The sequence below is a fragment of the Dryobates pubescens genome, chromosome Z (genome assembly GCF_014839835.1).
Source record: "Dryobates pubescens isolate bDryPub1 chromosome Z, bDryPub1.pri, whole genome shotgun sequence".
Classification (NCBI taxonomy): domain Eukaryota; kingdom Metazoa; phylum Chordata; class Aves; order Piciformes; family Picidae; genus Dryobates; species Dryobates pubescens.
The window spans coordinates 105,329,752-105,357,083 of record NC_071657.1 but is presented as its reverse complement, the minus strand read 5'-3'; the positions used below and the strand labels follow the sequence as shown (position 1 = coordinate 105,357,083).

Genomic DNA, 27,332 nt, shown 5'->3' with positions numbered 1-27,332 from the left:
CAAACAATAATTACTGTCAAGTGGAAGTTCAATCCTTGATGCTTATGGAACATCATTATAACTAGAGACTTGCACAATTTTTCAAATTCAGTATCAAGAACTGTGTGACTATGACTCTTCAGTATGTGGCAAGGTAAGATGCTTGTTATCACCTACCACAGTGCACTGGAAATGACAAGCTGTTTCCCTGAACCCCCACTGGAGTTCAGGGACTCTGTTACTCAAGGACTTTGAGAAGTGGCAATGTCAGCATCCCTACTGATGACAACATATCAAAAAGCATTACTGAGAGTCACCCTTTTCCTCCTAGTTTGTCCTCAAAAGACTTACAGATAGGAAAAGTAGGGAATTATCAGCTAATTCCAGTCAAGCAGAAGCCGTACTTCTAACTTGACACAGAAACACTGAATTGCACAGGAGAGTTGGGCTGGTAGCACAAAATACTATGATTCAAGGGTATATACACTTGTCGCAGCTTTCTCAAAGGTGGAGGGGGAGAGTCCAACAATTTATACTGCATATTGTATTTTACTGCTATTTTTCAAAAGCATACCAGAATGTACAAAAACCTTAAGCAACAGATGTAAAATTTCAAACCAGTATGGTCCCTTGGAAACAAAGAATTACAGCCATTATGTTCAAACTGTATTTCAAACATATATAAAAGGCCTACAGGGAATATTACTTTTAGCTAATAATTTTAATATAAAAATAGAGAACTGTGACCACCCACCTACAATAATATGAAGAGCTGATGTTACTGGATCAGAAATGCCAATAGTTGAATAACATATGCAGTCTGTTGATCCTAAAAAATAAAAAAATTAATTAATGTCTTTTCAAAGAAGCATTACCATCAGAGTCCTCCACATAAAAGCATAAAGTTCCTTTGGCCTGCTCCTTTCTATTTTATGAAGTAAATACAAGGATACAAGTATTACTTAAGTTACAGCATTTTCCCCCTACCTCGATGAACAGAATTTCTTTCTTTCCATACAAAGATTTGCATCATATAAGTAATAAATTTATAGCAGTTAGTTAAAGGAAATAAGCTAATTCACATGAAAAATGCCAGGATTACATTACAGATTTTTTATCAGTTAAGGAGAGAGGGGAAGGCAGGCATATGCTGGTTATTCTTTGTTTCTTACTCATTGAGATCTCATGAAAAGAAGTTGACAGTCTCCTCTTCCTTTTTTTTTAGAAAGCAATCTGAATTCCAGACTGTCAACATCACCTCCTCCTCAAGCTCCATCTTAAAACAGAAACTCCTGCTTAGTTATTTCAAAGATAGTAAATACTTGCTTTCAGGAATTAGTTTATAGATGGGGAATCAAAGTGAACAGAAATGTGCCTTTTCAGTCTTGAGCAAAATACCTACAAGAAAGGTGGAAGTTTTATGCTTCACCTATATTTTTGCCTTTGTTACTAAGTAGCGTCAGGCCACTTCTCACTCAGAGAGATCCTAAGTCTGAAATGAATTCTGAAGATTTTTAAATGAGAGGATTGGGAAAGACATCGAAGTGTTTACCAACTGTCAAACCATCCCTCTTTATCAGACATACCAGTGGAGTATCAACTACACAGTAAAATATTATTGGGTTGGTTTTTGTGTGGGTGGTTTGTTTTTTTTTCACTCTCAAGAGTTAGTAGTTTGGAGCAACAAAATCAGTATCATTCCCTACATGCATTTCAAGAGAGTGTAACTGGTCATAACACTGCACCAAGAATAAACATTGTGGTACACTTCATAACCAAATGGGAATTCTAGACCATTAGGTGGGTCTTGAATAGATTTGGAATCTACTGTTGCTGAAATAGCACACAGAGTAGATGCACATCCAAACCCCACCAAAATCTTATTTTATCAGTATAAATCTGAAAAGGAAGACAGGATTAAAATATTAAGTATAGCTTGACAAATATCCCTTGATTGGGAATTTTTAAGGCTAACAGTCTGAATGACAGAAAATAAAAGAGGTTTTTATGGATTGCACAGAATGACATGTAAATGTGAAGAAAAGTGTCCTGCTTGCTAACTGAACCCTAACTAACTGGAAAAAAACAAACAACAACAAAACTATCTTCAGTGTGGAAACTTTTGGCATTGGAATGCTAGAAGAGAAGAAAATTGGCATTCAAGAGAACGATTAAGTTTCCGGTGAAGACATTTGGAAGTAGCTACATGTGTACATGTAATACTGCAGACTATGTCAAAACTTTCAAGGAGAAGCTTTGATGAAGATAATCTTGTCAAGAATGCAGACAACAGATTAAGCTTGATTGAAGGTACTCCAGCACAGGCCTTATTTAAAGGGACTCAGGAAACAAGACAGGTAGATGCAACACAAGATCCACAGGTTCTACTGATCATGTTGACCAGATGCCCTCTGGCTGTAACATCAATTTAGATGCTCATCTCACCTGCAGATATGTAAATGCAAACATGAAAATTTGAGCATCAATTTCAAATTGAAACTCACTCCAAGGAGAGCTATTCCTTACCCTACAATGACACCAACCGCAAGTGTTAAAGTGCTGCAGATTACTCCACTTGGCTTTCAGTTGCTACTCTAGTACAATATTTTGTACAGGTCTAGTACATTTCAACAACGGTAGCACCATACCACTGTATGTAGGGAGCTGAATCCCAAACTAAATGTCTGAAACCTCCCAGCTAAAGAAAGCTCTCATCTTAGATATTCTGACATCAAGAGTCTACTGCAAACTTAGAGGCACATATAAATAGGCTTTGTTAAAAAGAGTGTAATTATTTGAATCTTTACCATATGTCATCTACACTAGAGCCATGTTTCATTACTAATTTTCCCCCAAAGTCTGTTATCAGGAGGCATCACAGAGCCACATAGGTATTACATATTGAAGTTCCTCTAAGGTTTTTTCCCCTCCCCAAAATTAAACACTGTAATTTAAAAATAAATTTATTTATATATTTTAAAACAAATAATTTTAATTAATCACAAAAATTATCAAGATATTCATTTAAAGTATTAAAGTATGTACTCTTCATAAGATATTTTTGCTAAGGCAAGATTAAGGAAACCAAAGTGATGAGCTGCACTACATAGAATACAGTACAGCCAAGTTACTAGATTTTCACTTTACACACAAATATTTGTGAGTAGAAAAGTCATGCAAACAGGTGCGCAGACACGATCTTGTAAGCTTGGAACTGGGTCAGAGAACTTCCAAAGTGACTAGCAGATGACAGAATCAAGTCAAGTGGATGTTGATCCTATAGAAAAGAGTGAATTTAATAAAGAAATAGAAATACTTTTGCGGCTTGTGGGCACTGTTTTGTGAGATACCATTGACAAGGGTAGGTGCTCCCACAGCCCACACAGAATCCTCAGAGGCAAGTCAATATGGCAACAGAATTCTGCACTGCAAACAGGCAGAATAACTTCAGTGGGGGTCCTGTATGGTTGCAGTATTTTTGGGAAGTCACAGTCCCTACCGTTACCTCATAGACAAAATATCAAGTGAGCCATGCTAATGACGGAATAACTGCATACAGTGTTTTGAAAAATCTAGAAGGTGACACTTTGGGGAAGTGATTTTCAAATGACAAGGATCTGACAGGTTCAGAAGTAATGAGGATAAGCTACTGCTACAGGAAGAGATGAATGGTCTGAACATACAGTCATGTTCCCGCTCAAAGTTTTATAAACCTTCTTTTCTGCGTCCAGAAACCAAGAAATCAACATCTGCAGGATAAGAGGCTAGGTTGAAAAGAACAGTTCACAAGGACTTTGGTCTCTCTTTTTGTTTTTGGTAGATAATAACTTCAGTAGAAGTTCAGTATCACAAAAATGCATTAATATAATAATAACAAGTTTAAGAGATGAAATTAATGTAACAGGGAAAGTAATCTTGAATTAGTGTTCATAGCCCCACCATAGTAAATGCAGTATTTAGCTCTAAGACAGCAATTTCCAGAAGTATGACAGATTTAAAATGGAGGAGGAACATAAAGCATTGCACTTGAGATTTCAAACCTAGAAATGAGATGCTAACTACACTGCAAAAATCATTAAATAAAACAAACACTGTAACAAAAGGCACATCACTTTGAGTCATCTAAAGGAAAAAGAAAAAAGATTGCATCCACTGTTTTTCTAAACTACCTTCACGTGAGAAACCTGTGCTGTATTTAGCACTTTTAGCTTCCATAGCTGCACAGCAACACACTGATTATAATCATACTGCATGCTTCAATCCCAGACATTAGAGTTTGCATCTTGACCATGAAAGTGAGAGGGATCTGGACATACAGAAGCCTAAATCACTACTGCAATTATTACTCTGTACCTATACTTTACTCAATCTTCCCTAGTCCTTGAGAGGTTTTTTCCCCTATACACAGGGTAGGCTGGCAGAATTGGTTTTCTGGAAGAATGAATGCGTTACTCTTATGCTACAGCACAGAGAGATTTATTTATTTTTTCCTACCTGCTGAGATCATAAGGGTATTTAGTCTATCTGTTCTCCTTTACTAGATTTCTCCAACAGCAGCTCACAACTTTGTTGTCCTGTTCTTTGCCAGATTTATTAAGGACAAACTACTTTAACTTACTCCAAAGAGCGTAATTTTACTACTAAAGCACAGTTGAAATCTCGGTAGTTCCGCATGTCATAAGAGAAACGATTCTCTGTTTTTAAGTTCTATGGTGGCATTGTACCACACCAAATACAGTGAGAAACCATGCCTGGATGTGCTTTTAAGGCTAGACAGCGCTAGTAAGTAATTTTGTAAGTGTACCAACTTGTAGTAACCTCATTGCAGGGAAAGACTTTGTCAGGTTGCTACAGCCTCTGCTCTTAACAGCAAATCTCTTTACAACAGCAGTCAGTCAATTTACAGTGGCAGATTTGAAGAATGGCTGCAACTAAGAGAAATTTAAGAGTGCCAGGAGTTGAAGTTGTTATTAATGTGAATAAAAAAATACAAATTATTTTATTAAAATGTACCATGAAGTATAAGTTATGCATTTTAATCAAAAGCCACAACAAGGAGAGACTGTCTGGAAACAGACGCATCTGCTCCAAAGAAGGGGCCAAACAGGGGATTTCTGCAGCAAGTCAGGACCAGAATTTTAAAAGTAGCATCCCATGTTAAAAAACCCATAAAATTTAAAAAGTCTGCACAATGGAATTCTGCCTATGAAATAAAGCTAATTGCTCAGAAATAGTCACAATGATGAGAATGTTTCAGCATTAAATTTCTTTGTCATTTCCAACTTTTGTACAATGAAATCAATGGCTTCTGAAAAAAGGTCCACTGATTTGAACATTTGTTTGAATGCAAACAATGTTTAATCACAACCACAGACCACAACTTGCCATGGCTTTGTTAATGCAGCTTGATATAAGAACTGAATGATAAAGAAGTCAAAAACATTGACTCAGTGTCACCTTACCTCAGCCTCCTCTCCTCAAAGAGTAAACTGTTGCTATGTATCAGAAAACACACAGAGCTTTAGAACTTAATCTCTAAACTATAGGTAAACTTGTTTTCAAAATCTATTAATAAGATCTTAGCCAAAAAAAAAAATCTTAAGAATGTCACTTATTTTAGAACAGACTTCTTGCACAAGGCTATGAACTAGAGGATATGTTGGGGTCGATACATGGTCAAAGCTCTATTACATCAAGTGAAGATGAAAAGAGAACACCAAGGGGCCGGAAAAAAACCAACAAAACAAAACAAAACACCACCAAACAAACCAACCAATACCAAACTCTTACTGCCCTGCTGACCACACTGCAATGTGCAAGTCTGGCCATTTCATTCACAATTTATGTCCCCATAATGGATTGATGTATTAAGAAGGAGTTAAGATTTGTTCAGAGATTTTTCAGGAAATAAGCAACTTCCTGTTTTTTCAGTAATGGATGGTTATAAATGCTGTACAATACACAAGCATATCAAGATATATATCACCCTCTGTACTTCCAAAAACTTTATTCATAGAACTTCAAGGCCAGCTTCCCTATATAACATTATAAATACTTTTTGAAAGATCTGAATCATACAATAGATTCAGATATTTTTTTCCTGTTGGAAAAGACCTTTAAGATCAAGTCTAACCATTATGAATAATGACTTTGAGAAAATATTTGACCCATAGCACTTATTACAAGCCTGTACCCCATGTTAGTGGACAGAATAGAGCATACTGCATACATTCAAATAGCAAGCAGTTACAATGGAAGAAAAGACAAACAAACCACTGAAGAAAATTACTTGACAGATGTTAGCAATATTAAAATATCAGTGAAGATCATACATTTGGGTTGGGTTCAGGCTGGGTGCCTCCTGGACTGCCACATGAGTTATACCTCCAGTGTCCTGAGTGTCCAACCCAGTAGGTGGACACAGGAAACAGTGTATTTCATACCCATAGATTCTGCGCCCTATAAATCCAGCTGCAAAGCCTTTCTCTTCCTCTTTCTTCCCTCTCTGCTCCTGTGGGAGATGCTCCCTATTGGGTAACAGTGGTGGAGTATCTCAAAGCCTCTTGGGCCTGGCTAGTCCTAATGCCAGGAGAAGGCGGAAGGCAGTCTCAGACCTGCCCAGTCTGAGACTAGCCTTTGGGATTCTTTGTTACTATGCTTTGTAGTTTCTTAAAACACTTCCTGTTTTTCCATTTAAACTTTCCATCACTTTGCAATCCATTTGTGTGAGCATCATTCTTTTGCCCCTTTCAGGGGCAAGAGAGGGTCTATCCAGCCTCAAACCAGGACAGGTTGCAATTGGAAATAATGCATTAAGAAATTCTTGGAAAAGCAAGGTTAATATTTCAATTTTTGACATGCTTGCAGCTAATTTTCTAAAGACAAAGAAAGCTTTTAACATTGCAATTCTGTTTCTTTTTCAATTGTTATTTTCTTACAGACACTAACACCACTAGCAGGCAGAATCTTCCGAAACTAATCACGAAAGCAAAAATCTTCAGTCCAAGAAATATGCCCAAATTAGGGAAACAAAGGGTACAGCACTTCAAATTATATTCTCACTAAGTTTATACAGACTGATTGCAGCACAAAGAATATGATTATAGTAATTCTGCTATACAGAACCCTTAATGTGCTAGCTAACAAGGAGAATGAAAAAAACATATGGGGATATTCACATGGTAACCACTTCTGTACTGCAAGCAGAAAGGGTTATGCTTCTTCCAAGCAGTAATTCAAACCATTTGAGTTTGCATACATTCTTTACAAAGGTATAATGACTATAAAAATTGGTCACCTACAGTCTGAGAGTACAAATATAATATTTAATTTTATTATTTATTACAACCTGTGCTAAATTTTCTCATAAAGTCTGTGTTTTAGTTCTAGTTAAAAGCTCATGTTTATTTCATATTCCAATTTCTTGAATTAAAATCTCAAAGCATCTGACAAGAAAAAGAGAATAGCACATAAAGGAACTGAACTGTTTGTCTTTCCACAGAGTCCTCAAAACTGCAGATGCCAATGAAGAGTTGCAACACTGAATTCAGTCCTGGAAGAGAGTAATCTCTAAATTCACTTTTGAAGGAAACTTGCAGACCAGCTGGACAGGGTGAGATAATACCTGTAATACCTAATTTCACAGCAAGATTGACACAGAAAGTCTGTGGTCATTAAAAAAGTTTAGCATCAAAACTGGAATGCATCTCCATGACAGTAGTCGGGATTGCCTGAAAAAGTGGCTAGCATTGAGAACTATGAAGGTATAACACCTCCTAAAAAGGGGCAGAAACTGCAGTTTGGCCTGGTACCTGAGGACTGTTCCTCAGCTGTAGTTGCCTTATGATTTCTGTGATGAGAAATGAAGAGAGAAAAAGAGTTAAAACCAACCAACCGAAAAAAAAAAACCAAAACCCAAGAGAAGAGATTTTAGCATGTTTAGAGCTTGCCAGACCAGTGGGAGGCTCTCATTTTAACTAAGCTTGTGGAGAATATGGAAAAGGAGCACTGGAACTGGAAAAGGTAAATCTCTGTTCAGTAAATTTCACTCACAGATGTGTCCAGATGGGCAGTTATAATTGCCAACATCAAATCTTGCATTAACACAAACTAAGCCACAAAACAAACAAACAAACAAACAAAAAAACACACCACCAACCAAACAGAAAAAAAATACTAGCAGTAATGAAATTCTAAAATTGCACATTAAGACTGCATTTCTTTCACAAAGTAGTCTTCACAAATAAAACTGCACGTGATCAATAATTATACCGGCATATAAACAGCTTTAGCTAGGTATCTTTTACACTTAGGCCTAAACTCATGAAATTATGAATAAAAAAAAAAATTAAAATAAACTGAAAGTTAACCCTTTCTTACCAGCAGGAATTATGCCAATCCTTATATTGCACTGGACTAACGGTGCTTTGGGATTATTTTGGTCTATGCCAGAGTCCTTCTGCATTCTTCCAATGAGACCATGCATCACTTCACTGAACATGCCGTCCCCACCAACACAAACAACACTGCCAGGAAACACAAATTAGAATGCACACTAACAGTCAATAAACAACACGGCAAGTGTTCTACTTAGGGCATGCACTGGGCACATTCAAAACAGTTGTTCTATTCTCCTCCTCCATTTTAAAAATGTAGTAGCACACAGTCAACTTGGAAATAAATGGAAAACAGAAAAAAAATGAATTCAAGCTACACAACTGCAAACGCACCTAGACATGTCTCTAACATCAGGAAAAAAAATGTTGAAATGAAACCTAAAAACCCCATGTTTATACTATACTGCTGTGTGTGGACAGACAAGCATCAGTGGAAATTCACTGGAAAACACTGAAATTCACAAGGAAAACACTGAACAAGGCTTTATATACAGCTTTCTAAGTAAACAAAATAGAAACAGGGTACATTTATTAAAAAGGGAAAAGTAAGTTAATACTTGTGACTTCAGGCAGAAGTGTATTTTACACCCTTAATTTAAAAGGGATATATATCATATGAAAGCCAGTAACAGAGAAGTGCATGCTTGAATGCTATTTTGAACATGCTGAGCCCAAACCAATAGAAGTTATGTGTATCTGCAAAACCATTCATAAGGAAATGCAGGGTTCTAATGTTACCAGATGCAAAACTCTGATTTGCACACTTAATTCAGGTCAGAGCTGGTACAGCAGCTACATAAACCCTCAATTTGTTAAAGCAGACAGTCCACAGCCAAGCAAATATTAGGAAGTAAAAGACTGATTTACAGCAGTATACATTTCATGCACAATAATCCAATGCAGACTCAGCACTCTAAAAGCATAAGCATTATTTAACTGAAAGACATAATTCAAATACACTTGAAACGAACACTTCACAAACCCAAAGTTATGCATGTGGACTCCAGCATACATGTTAAGGAATGTTTACTGCTACCTATAGCAGTAATTTCCATTGCGTAAACTAATACTTACTCTTCCACATAGTCAGCAAAAGATATTGCAGAATGAGCACTTATTTCATAGGACAAATTAATTTAATTCTCAAGTAATGATGATCTACATTTACTCATTCTATTTTCAACAGAAGCAAAACTTGGAAAAACCCAGCCATTTCTTCGTGAATGGAGAGGACAGTCTTAAAAAGGTACACTGTCCATCTCTAGGTCAAGACCAAAGTGACTGGGAAAGAAGGGAGAAAAGAATGTTTGATTTTCATTTTTATGATTAATTTCTCTTCTCATAGCTTAACTACATCATTCCTCTTTAACCTGTTTTGGATTTCTCTACAGACTTTAAGAAACAGATTAAGTGGACAAAAATTTCCATGTAAATGCAAGGTCAACATTGTCTTAGTAGTGTTCTATTTATAACAAATACTGCATCCAGGCTCAGACGTGACAATGACATGAACGTCTGTACCTAGCAAGGTTAATATTAACAGATATAGAAGTTCAGGTATACAATAATCAGCATGACTACATTCATTGCAAACATCAGATGACCAGTGTGGAAGCCACATATATGAAGACTCCTACTGAAGAACTACTGTGTAAGACCTTGGAGAGATTCTTATGTTTTGGGTTTATTTTGTTAATGGACTAGTATTTCACTTTTTAGAGGGTAACAAACTACAAACGCTAAAAGACTTCAGAAGAAGCAAGCCCACAAGACAAATGAGTTTTAAAATAACTATGGTCCTTTCTGACATGAAGCAATCTGTGAACTAATTCAAGAACCAGGGAAACTAACAATCTGAAATACTTTTTGGACTTGTGCAACAGGCATCTGAGCAGAGAAGCACAGCAATTCAGCCATGTCAGACTTATTCTAAACATGGTAATTACCTGCACAGTATTACAGCATGCTCTAGTTGTTCTGACAATGATGTACAGACACCTGCTATATTCTAACTGAATGAACATACTACATAATTCTCTTTAAAAATAAGTTGTTCTATTGCTTTAAGAAATTCTTAAGGGGAAATAGGAAGAACAAACAGGAAACACATGCAAGAGGATTAAACAAGCTGTTTGAGGTAAATACACTTGGAAAGCAGCATTATCCTTAAGAATCCTCCATCTAGTTCCAAAATTACAGGTATGACTGCCAAACAGAGAATCTGGAGATTAAGTGAAGAAACTCAACACTGAATGAAGGGAAGCCACTTATCAGTACCAATCTAAGAGCACAGATGAACAGCAATTAGATGTAGGAATGCAAAGAAGCTTTTCCTTTATGTGAAAACAGTCAAACTTCACAAAACACAAACACTTACGCAACTCAACCATTTTTAAAACCTTCCCCTATCACTACTAATCTGTTATTTAAAAAGCAGTATTACTAAAAGAACTCCTTCCTAACATCACTGTTCATCACAGAAACACACTTAAAAAAAAAACCAACAAAAAATACCAAAGCAAAAATAAAATAAAATTAGAGACTGTTTAGATCTGCCATAATCACTTCAGATACCAGTACAATTGGTCACAGCTACTTGTCATAAAAACTTGCTTCCATTTTCTCCTCTGTACTGGAATTTCACCAACTGCCAACACTATCTAGTTCAAAAATCAAATGAGAAGAAAAGATCTTAACTAACTAGGTTTTCATAGGATCCTACTATAGTCACAATTACTTATTTAAAGCCAACTCATTTCCAGTCACGTGAAGCCTATGAACTCAAACTATGAATATAGTTCCTTACTACCACAATTTGTCAATATCATGCTCTCAGTCAATTTATACAAACTCTCCTGGCAAAACTACTCTGAAAAACATCTGAAATGCTTCATTTTTGCAACTTACTAGTTCAAATATACTGGTCAACAAGCACAAGGTGACACTATTTTAAAATACTCTAGTTGTGAGAGTTTAACTGCATAGGTTCTGCACAGATTCTCATTATTTTCCAGTCATGTAACTTGTTTCATGTTATGAACCAGAAAACAGAATCACTAGCTTATTAACATACTCTGCTCTACAATAGATTTAGTAACAGTAATACCACTAAAGAACAAACAAAGCAAGCCACATGATGTAGCCATTATTTGAACAGTCCTCCTACACAGCAGGAAGAACTATATGAAACATTTCTAAACAGTTCATGGTTTTCATATACAGGCTGAATGCTAGTGGTAGGTACAATGTTCTTGACTCGTATGGCAAGATAACCTATACTAACAAAACATTTCTGGGTAGTTTTTGAGCTACCACAGAATGCTGAACTTCTGAATGAGCAGAATTAAACATACATTCATCTTCTGAACACAAATCTCATGTAAACATTGTTATACTACCCTTGAATATATAGATTTGAATAGGTTTAGTGAAACTGTTTGGTGTCCCTTTGATACTCCTAAATGTGGATCTCCCATGTGTGATGGGTTATGCCCATCCTGAAAGCAGGGGGAGGAGGGCTTGTGAGAGCTTTGCCCTCCCTGGAGGGGGTTTTCCCCCTGGGAAACTGAGGTAGTCTGTTCCACTCCCCCACCCTGTTCAGCAAGCCTATAAAAAGGAAGACACTGCAGACATTTGCTCTTTGGGTTTCTGCCTTGCCTGGATGACAGGACTGCTACTGGCTTCTGGCTTCCCTGTCATATGCTCAGGCCTGGTCCTTCTCTTCCCTGCTACATCCAAGCCTCTTCAAAGGACTGGTTTTGTATACATATTCTCCTCATCCATCCTTTTTCCTTACCCTTGTGAACCCTTCCTGTTATTGTATTTATATATATATATATATATATATGTATTGTTTAAAGAAAATATTTTACCTCTCTACTTCCAAACTGACTCCAAATTATTTCTCAGTAGGTTTGCTCCTTCCCTTTCTTTTTCTCTTGATCGGGAGAGAGGAGGGGGGAGCAGGAGAGAGATTCTCAGCCTTGCCCTCCACCTGAGCTCTTAAATCCCACTTAAGGCTCAAACCACCACACCATGTAAAGGAGTATGACCCAGAACTTTTCAGCTGTTGCAATAAACGTATCAGCAAAGAAGGCTACTATTTTAAACTAGAGACAGGAATAGACAGACTACAGAACATACCAGCTAGAGAAGAAAAAAAAAAAGACAAATGAAATTACTTACCCATCATATTTATTAATATTAACTTCAAATAAATTGTCCTTAGCATGGTTAGCATGTTCAGTTACTATGAAGAAATAAATATATTAAAAGTTACTACTATAAAATTACTATTTAAAAAGGGTACATGGTACAGAATTATAAAATGTTGTTACTAATTCACAAATAACCATTTTTCTACTACCTGTGTGGCCACACACACAAAAAAAAAGCCCATAAAATGTGTTTTAAGATATTTAATGCTAATGAAAAAAATCAAGAGAGACATGCAATGGAGTACATACAGAAAAATATTTCACTAGAAAAAAATGTGTGAGCAATTGTTTTTAACAGTAAAACTGAAAACCAAAATACAGTAGCTCATGAATTAAAAGATAAAACAGCTTGACAGTACCAAAAATTGTAGTTTAGTACACAGAAATCAATACGAGGTCTCCATTTAACTGGCTACCCATGCTTTAATTGGAAAACATTCCCTCTCTTAGTTTCATTTCCCTAGTAAGAAAAAGTAAGTAACAGAAAGAACTGAAAGCTACTCAAAGATATTTTAAGGAGTTTATACTGTGTTTATTAAGAAATTAAAATATTCATTACTCACTAACAACATCAGTGGAGATAGAAGCCAGACTGAAGAGTGGAGCAACTTTCTGTTCATAAATTCTCTTCCCTTGTCGTTTTCCTCCATATGGATTAATATACACCAGCAATTGCTTTGGTCTAGACTCTGGAGTAAAGAAAAATACTACAGTGTTCTTTGCACACAAAGCAAGAATTCAACAAGCTATACAAAAACAGATCTGTAAACAAAGCAAACACAGCATATAAGCCTTTTAAAACTCTATATTAACTTGTAACTGCATCTGTAACTCTTTCTCAGTGCTATAAAAACCTGCTTCATTGATCCTCTTTATATTGAGATATAATAGGAACTTTATTATAACTGAGGGTACTGACAGTATTGAAGAATCTGGCAGCAGGTAAAATTTAGAATCATTTCATCCAACTCCATGCCTCACACTCTTATGTGTATTATTCTTGCAGTACCTTACCACTAAATTACATTAGTATCACCGGCATACAAGACAAAAGACAAACCAAGTTCAGCAAGAGGAAAGGCACTTCTGAGTGAAATAAGCATAGAAATACTATTACATTCATTTATTCAAACAATGTCCTTGCCTTAGTAACTCTTAAAAATTTATTTCCTTTCTAGGATAAAGACACAGCAAGAATACCTGGCAAAACTACATGCAGCACAGCAAGCACCTGCCCTATAGCGTAACACATTCTCCTCAAAAAACACCTTGGCATTCTAAATTATTATTTTAAAAGCAAAGAATAAAAACAGTTAGTAGATAAGCAAGTAGATAATCAATCCACTCAAGACAGAGTGCTTGAAAAGTTTAAAGATGCCACATATTCAAAGCACCAATCACCCTCTCCAAGAACCTGTTACTTTTTCTGAAATAGCTTGTTGCCAGCACAATGAACATCTGCATTCAAACAGAGATGATGAATCAGGCCACATCTCTCACAGGTGTCCTGAATGGATGCACAAATCTCATTTAAAAAAAATATTTTATTGGAAGCCAGATACCTCCTGTAGTATTTACAAAATCAAACCATTAGTAAGGTGCATGCTTCCAGTGGCTGTTCAGAAAAACATTTTTGTTACGTACACTTTTTGATTTTGTAAGCCTTAAGTACTTGCTTGAGTCACATAACAGTGTATTTGTATCAAGTCTTTTCCCCAGCTCTGTATCTCAGATGGGTATCAGCCTTACACTGTAGGTAGATTATCCCCAGTCTAGCCCCCAGCTACATCTCCCACTGCTCCTGTCAGGCCTCCCTGGATGGACCTGATTACTTTAAGTCTTCTGCGTTGTAAATGGGACCTGCTGCTATCCTCATCCCTGCTCTGCCCACTCTGCTCAGATTCAGTGGGACTGCACCTGCTATGGTTGTCCCTAACCCCCACTTCTGTCACAAAGTTATTATGCTTCTGCCATGCCCTGACATCTACCAAGGTATCTCTTTCAAGAATAACTTCTGCGAAATTACTTTTAGACTTCCAAGAAGTAAAATGTCCAAGAGAAAATTATTAATGGGAAATCATCAATAGGAATGCTTACTGTGTAAACACATTGTAGATGAGAGAGAATGGAAAGGTGAAACATACACACAAAAAGCCACCCATAGACCTCACAATTGCTACATCCTGTCTGCAGATGTCTAGAGTACCTCAAATCTCTGAGCTTGCATCTGCCCTTTCCTTTCCCCAAAGCTAGTCATTTATAGCCTCTGCTAAACTTCTAATGTGTTCCTATGTTGTGAAAATAACCTAAGTCTTGGCAAAATTATAAAACACCTACAGTCCTGAGTAGACTAAAACACTCAATACAAGTTAGTGAATATGTGAGATACAAAAAATAGTGAAGAACGTATTAAGAAGTAACTCTCAGTGCCCTCAGCTTTTGAGCCTAAGCTGCTCTTAAGAGTTCAAAAAAGCAGATATATCAAAATATAAACTGATATACAAGGCTGCAAAACAATGCTGCAAATGTTAGTAGTTTAGTCAAACTTACTCTGCATTTCAAGTAATTCTTTCAGCACCTGTATCCACTGATTACACAAGTGCTCATCAGCACACCAAAATGTCACATCACTGCACCGCCAGCGGTGATTTCGGGCTTTTTTCACATAATAAACTATTAAAACAAAAACAAAAACCAAGCAAACAGAGGCATGAGACAGTTCTGTGATATAACCACCTTTGGGGAAAAGTGGTAATTAACAGCCACTACACATTTCTGTAAATGAAGCACTCAAAGTGTCAACAGGACACTTGTAAAAACTCAAAATGAAAACATAAATGAAAATACTTGCTCTAGGATATTATCTTCCAGCAGATAAACATAACTTCTTTTTAAACCACATATAATTGATTTTGCATAAAGTGATTAAAGTCATACAGAAGTTTACTGTACTTATATATTATTTGTATTTAAGTCTGCAATGTCTGCATAATATAAAAAGCTGTAAGCTTAAAAGGATATGCCAAACTCTTGCATCAGCTCCCACGTAATCTGCAATGTGGATTAAATTTCATAAAATTTAATGTAGAGTTTTCTTGTTTATTAACAGCTAGACTGGTGAGGCAAAAAGCATTCTTACCTTTCTCTACCTACAGCATCACCAATCATTGTTGAAGGACTAAATGTGAAAAAGCACTCCACGACATATAATTCTGACGTAAGTCTCCACTTTCCCCAAAACAAACAGAAACTTCTGACACTTTAAAAACGCAGCCAATAATACAAAGAACCTTGACATATACATATTATGATGATTAGGGATAACTTCAAACCCCCAAACATTTAGGACACAATTTTCCAGCCTCTCTTTTCGTTTTCTAGCAGAAAGCAAGTGTCCTGCTGCAGAGTCATTTGGAAGGAGAAACAGAAGACATTAAGACTTCATTACATAACTAAAACGATGATGTGTTCTTAAAGGAAGGGGTTTATTTTTCAAAATAAGGATCTTTAAATGTAAAGTGGCAGATTTTTGGTGGATTTGTTTGGTTTTGTGTTGTGTCTTTTTGTTGCTGTGTTTTGGGGTTAGTTGTTTGGGTTATTTTAAGTTTCTTCTGTTTGTTTAGTTTGGGGTTTTTTGATTACTGGTTTGGTTTTTAGGGAGGCGGGGAGGGAGTGAGGGTGTTTTTCTGTAGCTTTGGTTTGTTGGGGAGATTTTTGGTTAGTTGTAGGGGAGTTTTGTTTCATTTGTGTGGTTTTTTCCCTTGGTTTTTTTTTTAAGAATATTATTTTTGTTAAAGAAGGTTCCTTTGTCTGCCCTAAAGTACCTCCAACAAAGCAATTAGCAAAAGCATCCTCAGACTGTACTAGCCTTACCTGTGAAAGCATGTGGCTTTGCCATTTTTTGCCATTTGCCAATATTGCGCTGTTTCTTGTTAAGTTCAGTTTCTTCTACAGCAATGATCTCAGAGATTGGTAAAATACGGTTCTCTGTGCAAAGACAAGATCATATAAATGAACACTTTCAAACAGGATCAGAATTAGTATTTCTATGTATAATAATACAGGCATACAATTAGAGTAGCTGCTCAGTAAGCACAAGACCATAAGTAGAAATTTGCTGAATACTTTCATTTTTGTTTTGCCTTCAAAGCACAAACTACCTCAAATATTTACAATTGCTAACATTTCTCAGAAAATTACATATTCGAAGTATAAAAACGTTCTTACACGAATCCAAAATCCAGCAACATTTACTTCTGAGTAATGACACTGGCCCTTCAGTGACCTCTAGTCCAGATTCTCAACAGTGAATAATACAAGCTATTTCAAAGAATGTGCAACTAAATCTAGTGCAGAGACTACAGAGGCTAATTGTTATTCTCAAGTAGATGGCTTATGAAAGAAGGACATTCATGTGAACTTCTAAATTTTAAGTCCCCTAAGCTTTTAAACTTCTGTATCTCCCAAGAAGCAAATTCTAGATGTTATGTTCATGTACTGTAATACATGTATTTCCCTTTCTGGCTTTGTTCAAATATTTTAACTATTTATAAAACAAGTTTTAGCTTATAGTAGTCACAGAATGTCTTTACAATGATCCAAATGCAGAGATGAACTCACTAAAAATACTTCACAGAATCATAGAATTAACTAGGTTGGAAAAGACCTCCAAGATCATCAAGTCCAACCTATTACTTAACACCATCTCATCGACTAAACCATAGCACTAAGTGCCTCATCCAGTCTTTTTAAAAACACTTCCAGGGATGGTGACTCCACCACCTCCCCAGGCAGCCCACTCCAATGGCCAATCACCCTGTGATGAATTTCTTCCTAACATCCAGCCTAAACTTCCACTGGCAGAGCTTGAGACTGTGTCCTCATTCTGTCACAGGTTGCCTGCAAGAAGAGACCAACCCCCACGTGGCTACAACCACCTTTCAGGTAGTTATAGAGTGCAATAAGGTCTCCCCTGAGCCTCCTCTTCTCCAGGCTAAACAGCCCCAGCTCCTTCAGCTGCTTCTCACAAGGCGTGTGCTACTTGAATATAGGTATCATACATATCTGTATGTGTATCAAGTATCCCATATTTGATAATAGAAGTGAATTGGTCTTCCAAACATTCAGGTTATGTTAACAACTTCAGGTCTTGAAACCACTTCTGAGCTCTCCTAATTCTTCAGATATATTCACCCTGAAAGTTCTGCTTTTCCAGTAATTGTCTTCAAAGACGTGGCAAAAAAGCAAAGAGTAGATGTTTTAGCTAAATATGTGCATTTTTTGATCTTAAGCCACATTAAAAATAAACAACCAAACAACAAAAACATATCCTCAAAACAAAAAGGAACAAAAGCAAAGCACAGTGAACCCACTCTCTAAATCTTTGGATTTGGCAAAGGTGTGAGAAGTTTCTGATCTCTGAATACAACCTATGTTAACTGTGGCCCTTAGTACTACTTGACGCTGTACCATCATCAAGCAATTCCACTGCCCTGATGGTATACTTCATTAAATAGTGTGCAGTAAAAACTACACACTAATACAGTAATTGCAGATGGGCAGAAAGATGCAAAACTGTCTCAAATACAAGCATTTAATAAGCTGTAGCAACTGTGCTAAGTAACAAAAAACCTGAATGCAGTGGTATTTGCATTTGAACAGAGCTCAAGAATTTCTCCAAGTAGACTATCACTATTTGAGTTAGTGTTAATGTAGTATATTGTTTTATCAGAAAGCAAATCTACTACTTAGTCCTCCTCTCCTTCCTCTTCCCCAGAAGGGAAAAGTTTCCAATGCAAAGAAATCAGAGACCTTCAACACAAGCAGCCCTTCTATAAACACAATGACATCATCAGCCATTTAATCACCAAAGCCGCCCTCTTTTGAGAGTTTGACAAGGTTCAAATATGTACACGTATGAGACTACACTCCTACTTTTGTAGCATTTACCCTATTATTAAGTAGCATGAGTAATGTCTTTCCTTTACCTTTTTGAGTTTCTCCCAAAACATGGAAAATCTTATTGCCATATTAACAAAAAGAAATTGATACTTGCATGAGTATTACTAGATGAACATTAAAGAGGGAAAAAAATATATTGTCAAACAACAGACTGATTGACATCAAACAAAGAACTGTATTTTTCTGAGTGTAATACACTCAACCAAGTAGCACATAACAGCTCCTATACAAACCTCCAAGCAAACTACTGTGACTTTTTCAACATACACATCTAGATTCAAGAGACTGAACTTCAGGTTCAGGAATCCTGAAGTACATTTTTCTTATGACAAACAAACCAAACAAGGCAAACACACTAACAGCAGCCAGCAGTTGTTAGATGTGTTGTGTGTTAAGTGAGGCTTTTTAGTGCACCATCACTGTCTGCCACTCCTACAGAACACTTCCTGAGTTTATAAGCCTACCCACTCAGAACGCCTATCAAGATTTGTTCCTTCACCACTGCCAGCTACATATCCTACAGGCCAAATTCCTCCCTCAGAAATGTGTTAGCTGAACATGACAGAAACATGTGCAAAAGCATAGAACTGCCCTTGATCTCAGCATTTGCTTAATTCTTAAAATTCAGCTCAGGCCCTTGGATGCATTCAGATTAATTAATTTGCATATTCTTGTGACTTAAAGTATTAACAATTAAAAGGTTGGGGTGCAGATTTTAAGAAAATGTATTTTTTCAGTCACTTTGAAAATTAGTTTATTGTTACAGAGCACGTGAACATTGAATTATCCTGTCCCAAGTTTAAGCTTTGCCCTAGCCTAAAATTAAGAAAACAAGAACGTTTTCTGATATTCATCATGCACTACAGAAAGTCAGACCAGAGTAAGAAAAGATGAAAGACAGGGATACAGACTAGAATTACAGAGAATTCACATCCTGAAAGAGGAGGAAGAAAGAAATGGCATCATGACTAAATGATTTAATTAAAAACTATGAAAGAGGCACAGAAACATCTGAAGGCCATTACCTCATGATATACAGCCACGTATAGGGAAATAGGCTTTTTTTTTTAAAGTAAATCTTCAAGTACTTTGTAAACAAATAGACAATAGATCTGTTCCTAATACGATCAGACACACACTGGCTATTTCACAGTAAATACCTGAACTTGCATCAAATCAAAGCAATTTGAACTTGGATCAGTTTGCATATTCAAGTCATTCTATAGAATGTTCTCCCATTGATTGATTTTTTTTTAATTCTCAAATCTTTTCAACTCAGCTATTAATGTTTTAATCACAAAGTGAGAAATAATACACACTGCTTCAACTTAAGGGAAAAAAAAAACAAACCAAGGAGGTGTATGCTGGAAAAGCATGTACTGTTTAATGTAGTGCTCATGCATATTTGAACGTATCTTCCAGAAGACACGATGCAATAAAACAATGATTTCTAAAGCTGTTATTTCCTATATCCTACTGGTTCAACTGAGTCAGTGGAACTACTTCCAAGAAAAAGTGGTTCAGATTTCTACCTGTGCCCATTCTCAATTGTGAATGGCAAAATATGAACCTGAATAAGGATGTGTCAGCACACTACTGGTGCTGGACAGATGTTGCTTCCAAACAGGTCCACCTCTGCTATCTTGGTACTGTGTTTATTCATCAAACTGAAGAATATTTAGAATACTGAGGTTTCCTCAAGGAGTTGTTTTGAGGACAAGACTGCAAAAGACACACCAAGGGAGTGCACACAAGTGAAGGTGAGCAGTCTGGTACTTATTCTGACTGCTGCCTTCATGCTTGTACCTTACAATTAAAATGCCAGAAAAAATGTAATTTCATTCTGTGCTCGCAATCCCTTATTACTAGCCATGATAAAAGTTTCAGACAGTTATTTCTAAAATCCTTGTTAAGTATAGATGTACAACACATTATATGCTAGGAAATTTCAAACACAAAGCTATATCATGTATTATTTGAGAAAAACTGGTGTCATCAATATCAAGAAATAATAAAACAACTGATCTGCCAAGCTCTGCAAATCAACTCAATTTCATGGTGCACTGTTACAAGGTTGAAAACAATGTTCTTCAGAATATTTTACTATGAAGGCACACCTAGGGAAAAAAAACCCAGGAGCATAGCTTAAAGTAAGAGAGAAACATGAAAAATTTCACATAAAACTTTCCCTCTAAATTCCAAAAAGTCTAACCAACCAAAGAATGGGAACCTCATTATGTTGCAGAACTTCTAAATATGAAGCTGTTAAACACTGTCTAACAGTAGGAAAGAAACAGGATTTAGGGTTTCAAAAACGTACCATGACTGAAACATTTTATGTTTTTGTGAATGCTGGTATCTTCTCAATGATAGCATTAAAAATAATTCTCCTCAATTAATATTCTTTTTTCATAAAATGCATTTTAACAGGATGTGTTCTAAAAAAAAAAACAAACCACCACAAATTAAAAACGGAATACCATTCTACGAAGATGAGGAAACATAGGAATCTCCCCATATTCTGTAAAACTATTTTCCTGGATAATAGCACAAAGCCTGGTGTTTCCTGTTCCTGAATACCAAGCCATTTTTACTTTTGTAGTTAAATCCAACACAGTAATAAATACTCAGAAAATAAGCAGCCCTCGCAGAGTTGTTTTTTCAGTTTAAAGGCAACTGTTTCACTGTAATAACTACCTATTAAGCAAAAACTTTCATACTGCATATTTAAGTCTGTATATAGGCATAATACACAGTAATCATGAAATCAAAGGATAAATGGTAGAAAGATACCAATCTTGGTCAAGCAACTCCTCTGAAATTATAGGTTTCTAACTAACCATCTTTCATATTATAATGTTTATTTATATACCGTCACGTGTTACTGTCACGATGAGTTGTCCCGGGTCTTAGAAGAGCTTAAAGACAACAGGGCACCAATAATATAAAACTATGATGGCATTAAAGCACAAGGAACACATTCATTAATCAAGGTATTACAAGAAGGAGGTTCGCCATTATTGTATTGCTCTCTACATGAACCATATTTGTGCCTCTATAACACTGAGGAATTTTTTCCTTCTTCTCCCCTCCCTTTTTCTCATCCGATTCCACCTTATTTTCCCAAATCTTGCAAATAGCTGTGGTAGAGGACAGCAGCGACCCCCAGCAACCAGGTTTGCCTCCTAAGGTATCTCCAATAGGGTACTGCTTCAGAGAGTGCTTCAAAAAGAGACAGGTCAACCATGTCTCACACTCCTTCCATCATTCTTAGCATTCTGACATCCACTCGGGAATATGCTTCAGGACAGGTTCATGCTCTGGTCAGCCCACCAGGAATAAGTCAAGCAAGTTTACAACTTAAGAAGTTGAGAAAAACTTGAAACTGTAAGGAGCTGTAAACTTTAGAATGCTAGTAAGAGTACTATGGTGATTTTGTGACACTCCAGCATGCTCTAAGGGAAGTCATCACATAGTAGATCAGAGGTCCCATTGATCTTGCTCTAGCCTACAGAACAGCCAGCAGGTAACTTTTCTAAGGCTTCTACACAATTCAACAGAACTCTCTCCAAAGCAGGAGCTACTTTTTCCAATGGGAATAATTGTCTCAAAAGGCTTTGGAACTCTGTATTTTAAAAGATCCAGACACCTTTCTCTAGACTCACTTTGTTTCATTTTGAAAAGCATAAAGGTTATTTTTCATATCCCTATCTTCAAACTTTTAAGTTCATTTAGTTGCACATCTTAAGTAAGCTGAGGAATTTTCAAATACTGTTTCAGCATTATTGCTGATAAAAAATACATTATGTCTAATCTTATTCCCGTAAAAGCAGAAGGATAACAAACTCTGTTCTTAAGAAGAGATGTTTTTAAAAACATGATCAATTCTCAGTCATGTAAACTAAAACATCAAATTCTTCCAATTCTTTTGAAACTTCCTTCTCCTTTCCCCTCACCTTTTTCTCAAAAACTCCCAGGCCAATAAGAAAATCAGGAAAAGATTTAAGAATAGTACATGGTAAAGAGAGCTATTTAACTATAAAATCTTGCCTGAGACTGGAGACATTTAAACCTTTGTCAGAGAAACTTCTAGTCAACCTTTCTATTATTAGTTCCCCCCTGTCTCAGTTTCTCCAAACTCTAAAATAAGGATGACAGCAGTTCTTGACTCTACAGTAGATGCTGCGAAATGAAGGGCACCACACACTTTCAGATGTTCATATAAAATGCTCATAGGACTACATTAACAATGGTAGCAAATAGTATATAAAACTCCAAGGTCAAAGACGGATAAAACACCACTTGAAGTGTATCAGAATGCCTGATGTATGTCTGTAAAGGTGCTTTCACAAGTTATCCTGAAATCTTGTCACGTATTTTCAGGAGAAACCTCTCCCACTTGTACTTTTGTAAACTGACACTATACTAATTGTACAAAAGGGGAAACAATAAACTGCTTTGTTACCCATTTCAAACTATTAGCCTACATCAAATATTTCCAAAACAGTAACTTGCAAAACTTTCTTTGGAAATGTCCACAGAGAATTTTAGAAAGCAATGAGCTTAAAATAATAAAAATTGCCTGAAACACTGCCTCAGTACGGAAGTGTTTTTTAACCAAAACAAAGTTTAAAAGTTGCTCTCGAAGTTCAGTAAATCTACTCTGTCCTGCCATTTTTAATTTGCATGCAACATGGCAAGCTACATGCTGTTACCTACTCACTGGGCCAGGAAAAAGGGGGTTCAGTGAAACAAACCTGGGCATTCTCTCACCCGCCTGCAGGGACGGGTTTCCTGCCTTTGTTATCAGAGGTACACTCTCAAAACCAGATGCTTAAATTGCCTAACCGGAACCAAGGGGAACTTGCTGCACTCACACGCAGGAGTGTCTGCAACTCATCGCGAGTTGCTTTCAGCTTTGCCTCGAAGCTCTCAAGGTTCAGTAACTGGCCGATATGCTCAGTACAGGCGGCTCTCCGGCGGCGACAATACCCGGCTTAACCTTCCCCGCTCCCTTACGGCTCAGCCTGGGCCCGCCTGTGCTTAAACCACCTTCTGCCTTTCACCACCGGACTCTGAACCCCAGAAGCGACTGCTGGAGCGAACACCGGGTGACACCGGGTGCTGTCTTTCCTCTGTAAAGCGAAAAGGCTTCCAAGTACAGGAAATACTCGGCACCGACAGACCACTGAACGCTCAGCGTACTCTGATCAGACAACAACGGCACGCCGCCACCGTGAGACCGGCCCCCGCAGTGCCCCAGCAGGGACAGGACCGGCTGCAGGCCGTCCACGCCCAGGGCCGCCTTTCCCCACGCCGCCAGGGCCGCTGCGAACGCCCTTCCTCCGCTGCCCAGGAGAGGCGGGTCCCTCCGGGGAGCCCGGCGACGCGAGGTCGCGGCAGGTGCGCTCACGGCCAGCGGGCCGCCCCAGCCCGCCCCGACACTCCACTCACCGCCGCCACGGCGCGGCGGGCGGGGGTTGCGCCAGGCCAGCCGCCCCCGCTCCTCGTCTAAGGTGACCTCCCAGGAGCGTTGCCCCAGCCCCAACGTGGAAACCAGCCGGGGCCGCCGGCCGCCCAGGAGCTGCTCCATGGCCGCCGAGAGCCCGGGCCCGCCGAAGCCAGCTACCGCATGGCACAGCGAAGCGGGCGGCCGCGACGGGGCAAACCGGGCAGCTAACGGCCCCCCTCGCCCGCCACTGCACGGCCTGTCCCCGGGGCGGAGCTCGGCGTCAGCGCTACGCCATCGCCGCCGAGGCGGGGTTTGTGGGGACCAGGGTTCCCCGGCACGACGTCGGCCTCAGCGACGTGGGGCACGACCCGGCCAGAGGGGACAGCAGAATCTCGGAGGCTGCTGTCCGTTGTAGCTCTTTGTGTGTTTGCTCCGCTGGCGTCGGAGGCTGCGGCCCGGCCATGGCTCTGCGCAGAGAACGCGGTGCTTACACCGTAAGGCGTGCGGATAGTTTGCATGCTTCTCAGGGAGGGCTAAGCATCCATCACCGTAGCGACGAACTCTTCCGTTATCACAATGGTGAAAATGTAGTATCTCAAACACAAGTACCACCAATCTCTGATCTAACCTTGCCTTCTTTTCCATGAAAAAAGCCTCAAAGATGCTGACAGTATTTCACTGTAATTAAACTCAGAATTCATTGCTGTCTTTCTTCCATGGTACCCCTTATCTCTCACTATAGCTGTTAGCATCCTACCCGAAACAGAGGCCAGAGCCAGCGGCAGTTGCTCTGTCTCTGACCCTAACCCAAACCTGCCGGTGCTGAATATGTCCTGCAGAGTTGAGAGAGAGATGTGACCAGTCTGATCTTAGTTAGGTCTAGCCCAGTGCATCTCTTATTCATGAGCACAATACAGAGATGCTCCATCTGGCTCACTCAGACATAAATCCTTTCACAAACACTCATGAATCTCTCTATATTGAGGCTTAAAGTTTGTTACAAAAGTCTGTTGTGAGCATTAGTCTGCCAAATCCATGGCTGAGCAGTCATTAGCATCTCACGGATTCTTTGCATTTTGCTATCTGTCATCTGTTATCATATGTTTTATACTTGAATGATAAAATCCCTGGGCCAGGAACACTCTTTCTGGTTTGGGTTGTACCATATGTACCTCATGTAATTTCCATTATTTGGAACCACTTTTGCAAGCCAGAACAGCTGTGTGGAACCCACACAGCTTCTGGTACTTAGGATGCAACAGAGACTGCCGCTGTTGACCCTTGCAGACACGCGCCAGGAGCTAATGGATCGCTAATATAAAGCTGTATTCTTGAAAATATTGCACAGGGGTACTTATTTATCATTTCTCCACTGGGCAAATTAGATATAATCTTTTACAGCCTGCAGTCACTTGAATTAATATTCCTATGCTGTGATCTATGCTAGCTGAAGAAGTAAAAAGTTCATTCTTTTTACCACCCTTGCCTATGATTATTTCCATTTATTCTTATGAATTTGACAAATCTTTTCAGATTAGCTAAGGCTAAAGCCTTCAAGGGTAAAACACAGAACTAATAAAATATTCTCTGGTCTGGTAGAAGCCTACAAGGGTGTACTAGCACCACTAGCAGCATTTTGAGCCATGATTTGGGATCCTCCACGCTACTACAGTAATGTCTTGCGGAAATTCTTACCAGTGCTGTGTGTGGGCCACTTTGGCACCCTCTGGTCATCCCCTGAATACCAATGTGTGCTTCTGACCCTAGGTCAGAAGGTCAAATTTGAGCCAACAGAGTACTTTTTTTCAGTCGTCTCTTAACAGGGAATGAATTTCTAAAGGATGACTGTCTTGCTAGGCTAAAGTCCAAACTTGTCAGTTATTGTTTTGCTGCTGATTATGTGATTCTTCAATTACTACTGAGGGGAGAGAACTGCAGATACAGCAAAGCCAGTAAACTTCAGGATTTATAGCCTAAAATCTTGGTGCTAAAGTTGGCTGATCACAGGGCTCCACCCTGAGAAATGGCAAGGTGGTAAAAGCACCCCACATTATTCACAGGTACACAGAGGCCACAGAAAGGGTTGCAATTGTAGTTAATTTGGGAAAAATAATATATTCCCTAACAAGTATGATTCACAATGTCATATGGGAAGAATGCAGGAAGGTAATGCAACTTACAAAGCTTACCTTTGTGACCTATTTGCTACCTGTCTAGCAAAAAATGTACATTTTAAAGCCAACTCTCCTCGATATCTGAATTTATAGTAGGTCATTCACCTCAAATGACATCAAGAATAGAATAGAATACATAGAATAAACCAGGTTGGAAGAGACCTTCAAGATCATCGCGTCCAACCCATCAACCAATCCAACACCGCCCAAGCAACTAACCCACAGCACCAAGTACCCCGTCAAGTCTTCTCCTAAAAACCTCCAGTGATGGCGACTCCACCACCTCCCCAGGCAGCCCATTCCAATGTGCAATCACTCTTTCTGTATAGAACTTTTTTCTAACATCCAGCCTGAATCTCCCCTGGCGCAGCCTGAGACTGCCAAGTGGTGCAGTTGATACTCTGGAGGAATGGGGTGCTATCCAGAGAGACCTTGACAGTCTGGAGGAGTGGGGCCATGCAAACCTCTTGAAGTTCAGTAAGGCCAAGTGTAAGGTCCTGCTCTTGGGTCAGGGCTAATCACTAGTATCAGCACAGGCTGAATGAGGAAAGAATTGAGATCAGCCCTGCAAAGAAGAACTTGGGAATACTGGTGTATAAAATTTGTCCATGAGCTGGCAATGTGCATTTGCAGCCTAGAAAGACAACCATAGACTGAGCTGCAAGAAAAGAAGGGTAGACAGCAAGTAGAGGGAGAAAATTGTCCCACTCTACCCTGCTTTTGTAATACCCCACCTGGAGTACTGTGTCCAGCTCTGGGGCCTCCAGCCCAAAGACATTGACTTTTTAGAGTGTGTCAATGAGATCTTATTTTGTCCTATAAGAAAGATTAGGATAGACTGTTCAGTAAGGCCTGTTGCAGTAGTACAAGGAGTAATGGGTTTAAACTAAAAGAGGGCAAATTTAGTTTAAAAAACATGTAGACATGGCATTTTGGGACACGGTTTAATGGCCATGGAGGTGTTGGGTTGACAGTTGAGTTTAGATTGATCTTAGAGGTTTTTTTCCTAATGGAAACACATTCCACTATATTTTTGCTACTCTGCTCAGTTCTGTCTTGGAAATTTATGGAGAACAGCATATTTTTTATCAAGAACTCCAGAAAACACAGCTAGTCCCAGACATGCAATGGAGCCCTTCAGCTGCAATGGCTT

The 27,332-nt window shown here is 38.4% G+C and overlaps 1 protein-coding gene across 1 annotated transcript in view; it reads right to left on the bottom strand.

Moving 5' to 3' along the window:
- Nucleotides 1-24,261, bottom strand: part of CERK (ceramide kinase) — a 36,202-nt gene extending 11,941 nt beyond the window's left edge. Inside the window, exons 1-7 of the mRNA XM_054178476.1 lie at nt 24,008-24,261; nt 16,466-16,579; nt 15,143-15,265; nt 13,156-13,281; nt 12,561-12,624; nt 8,359-8,504; nt 734-808 (exon numbers count right to left, since the gene is read on the bottom strand). Of these exons, the coding sequence (XP_054034451.1) occupies nt 734-808; nt 8,359-8,504; nt 12,561-12,624; nt 13,156-13,281; nt 15,143-15,265; nt 16,466-16,579; nt 24,008-24,146 (787 nt within the window). The 5' untranslated portion in view covers nt 24,147-24,261. The remainder of the gene's footprint in view (nt 1-733; nt 809-8,358; nt 8,505-12,560; nt 12,625-13,155; nt 13,282-15,142; nt 15,266-16,465; nt 16,580-24,007) is intronic.
- Nucleotides 24,262-27,332: the final 3,071 nt, after the last annotated feature.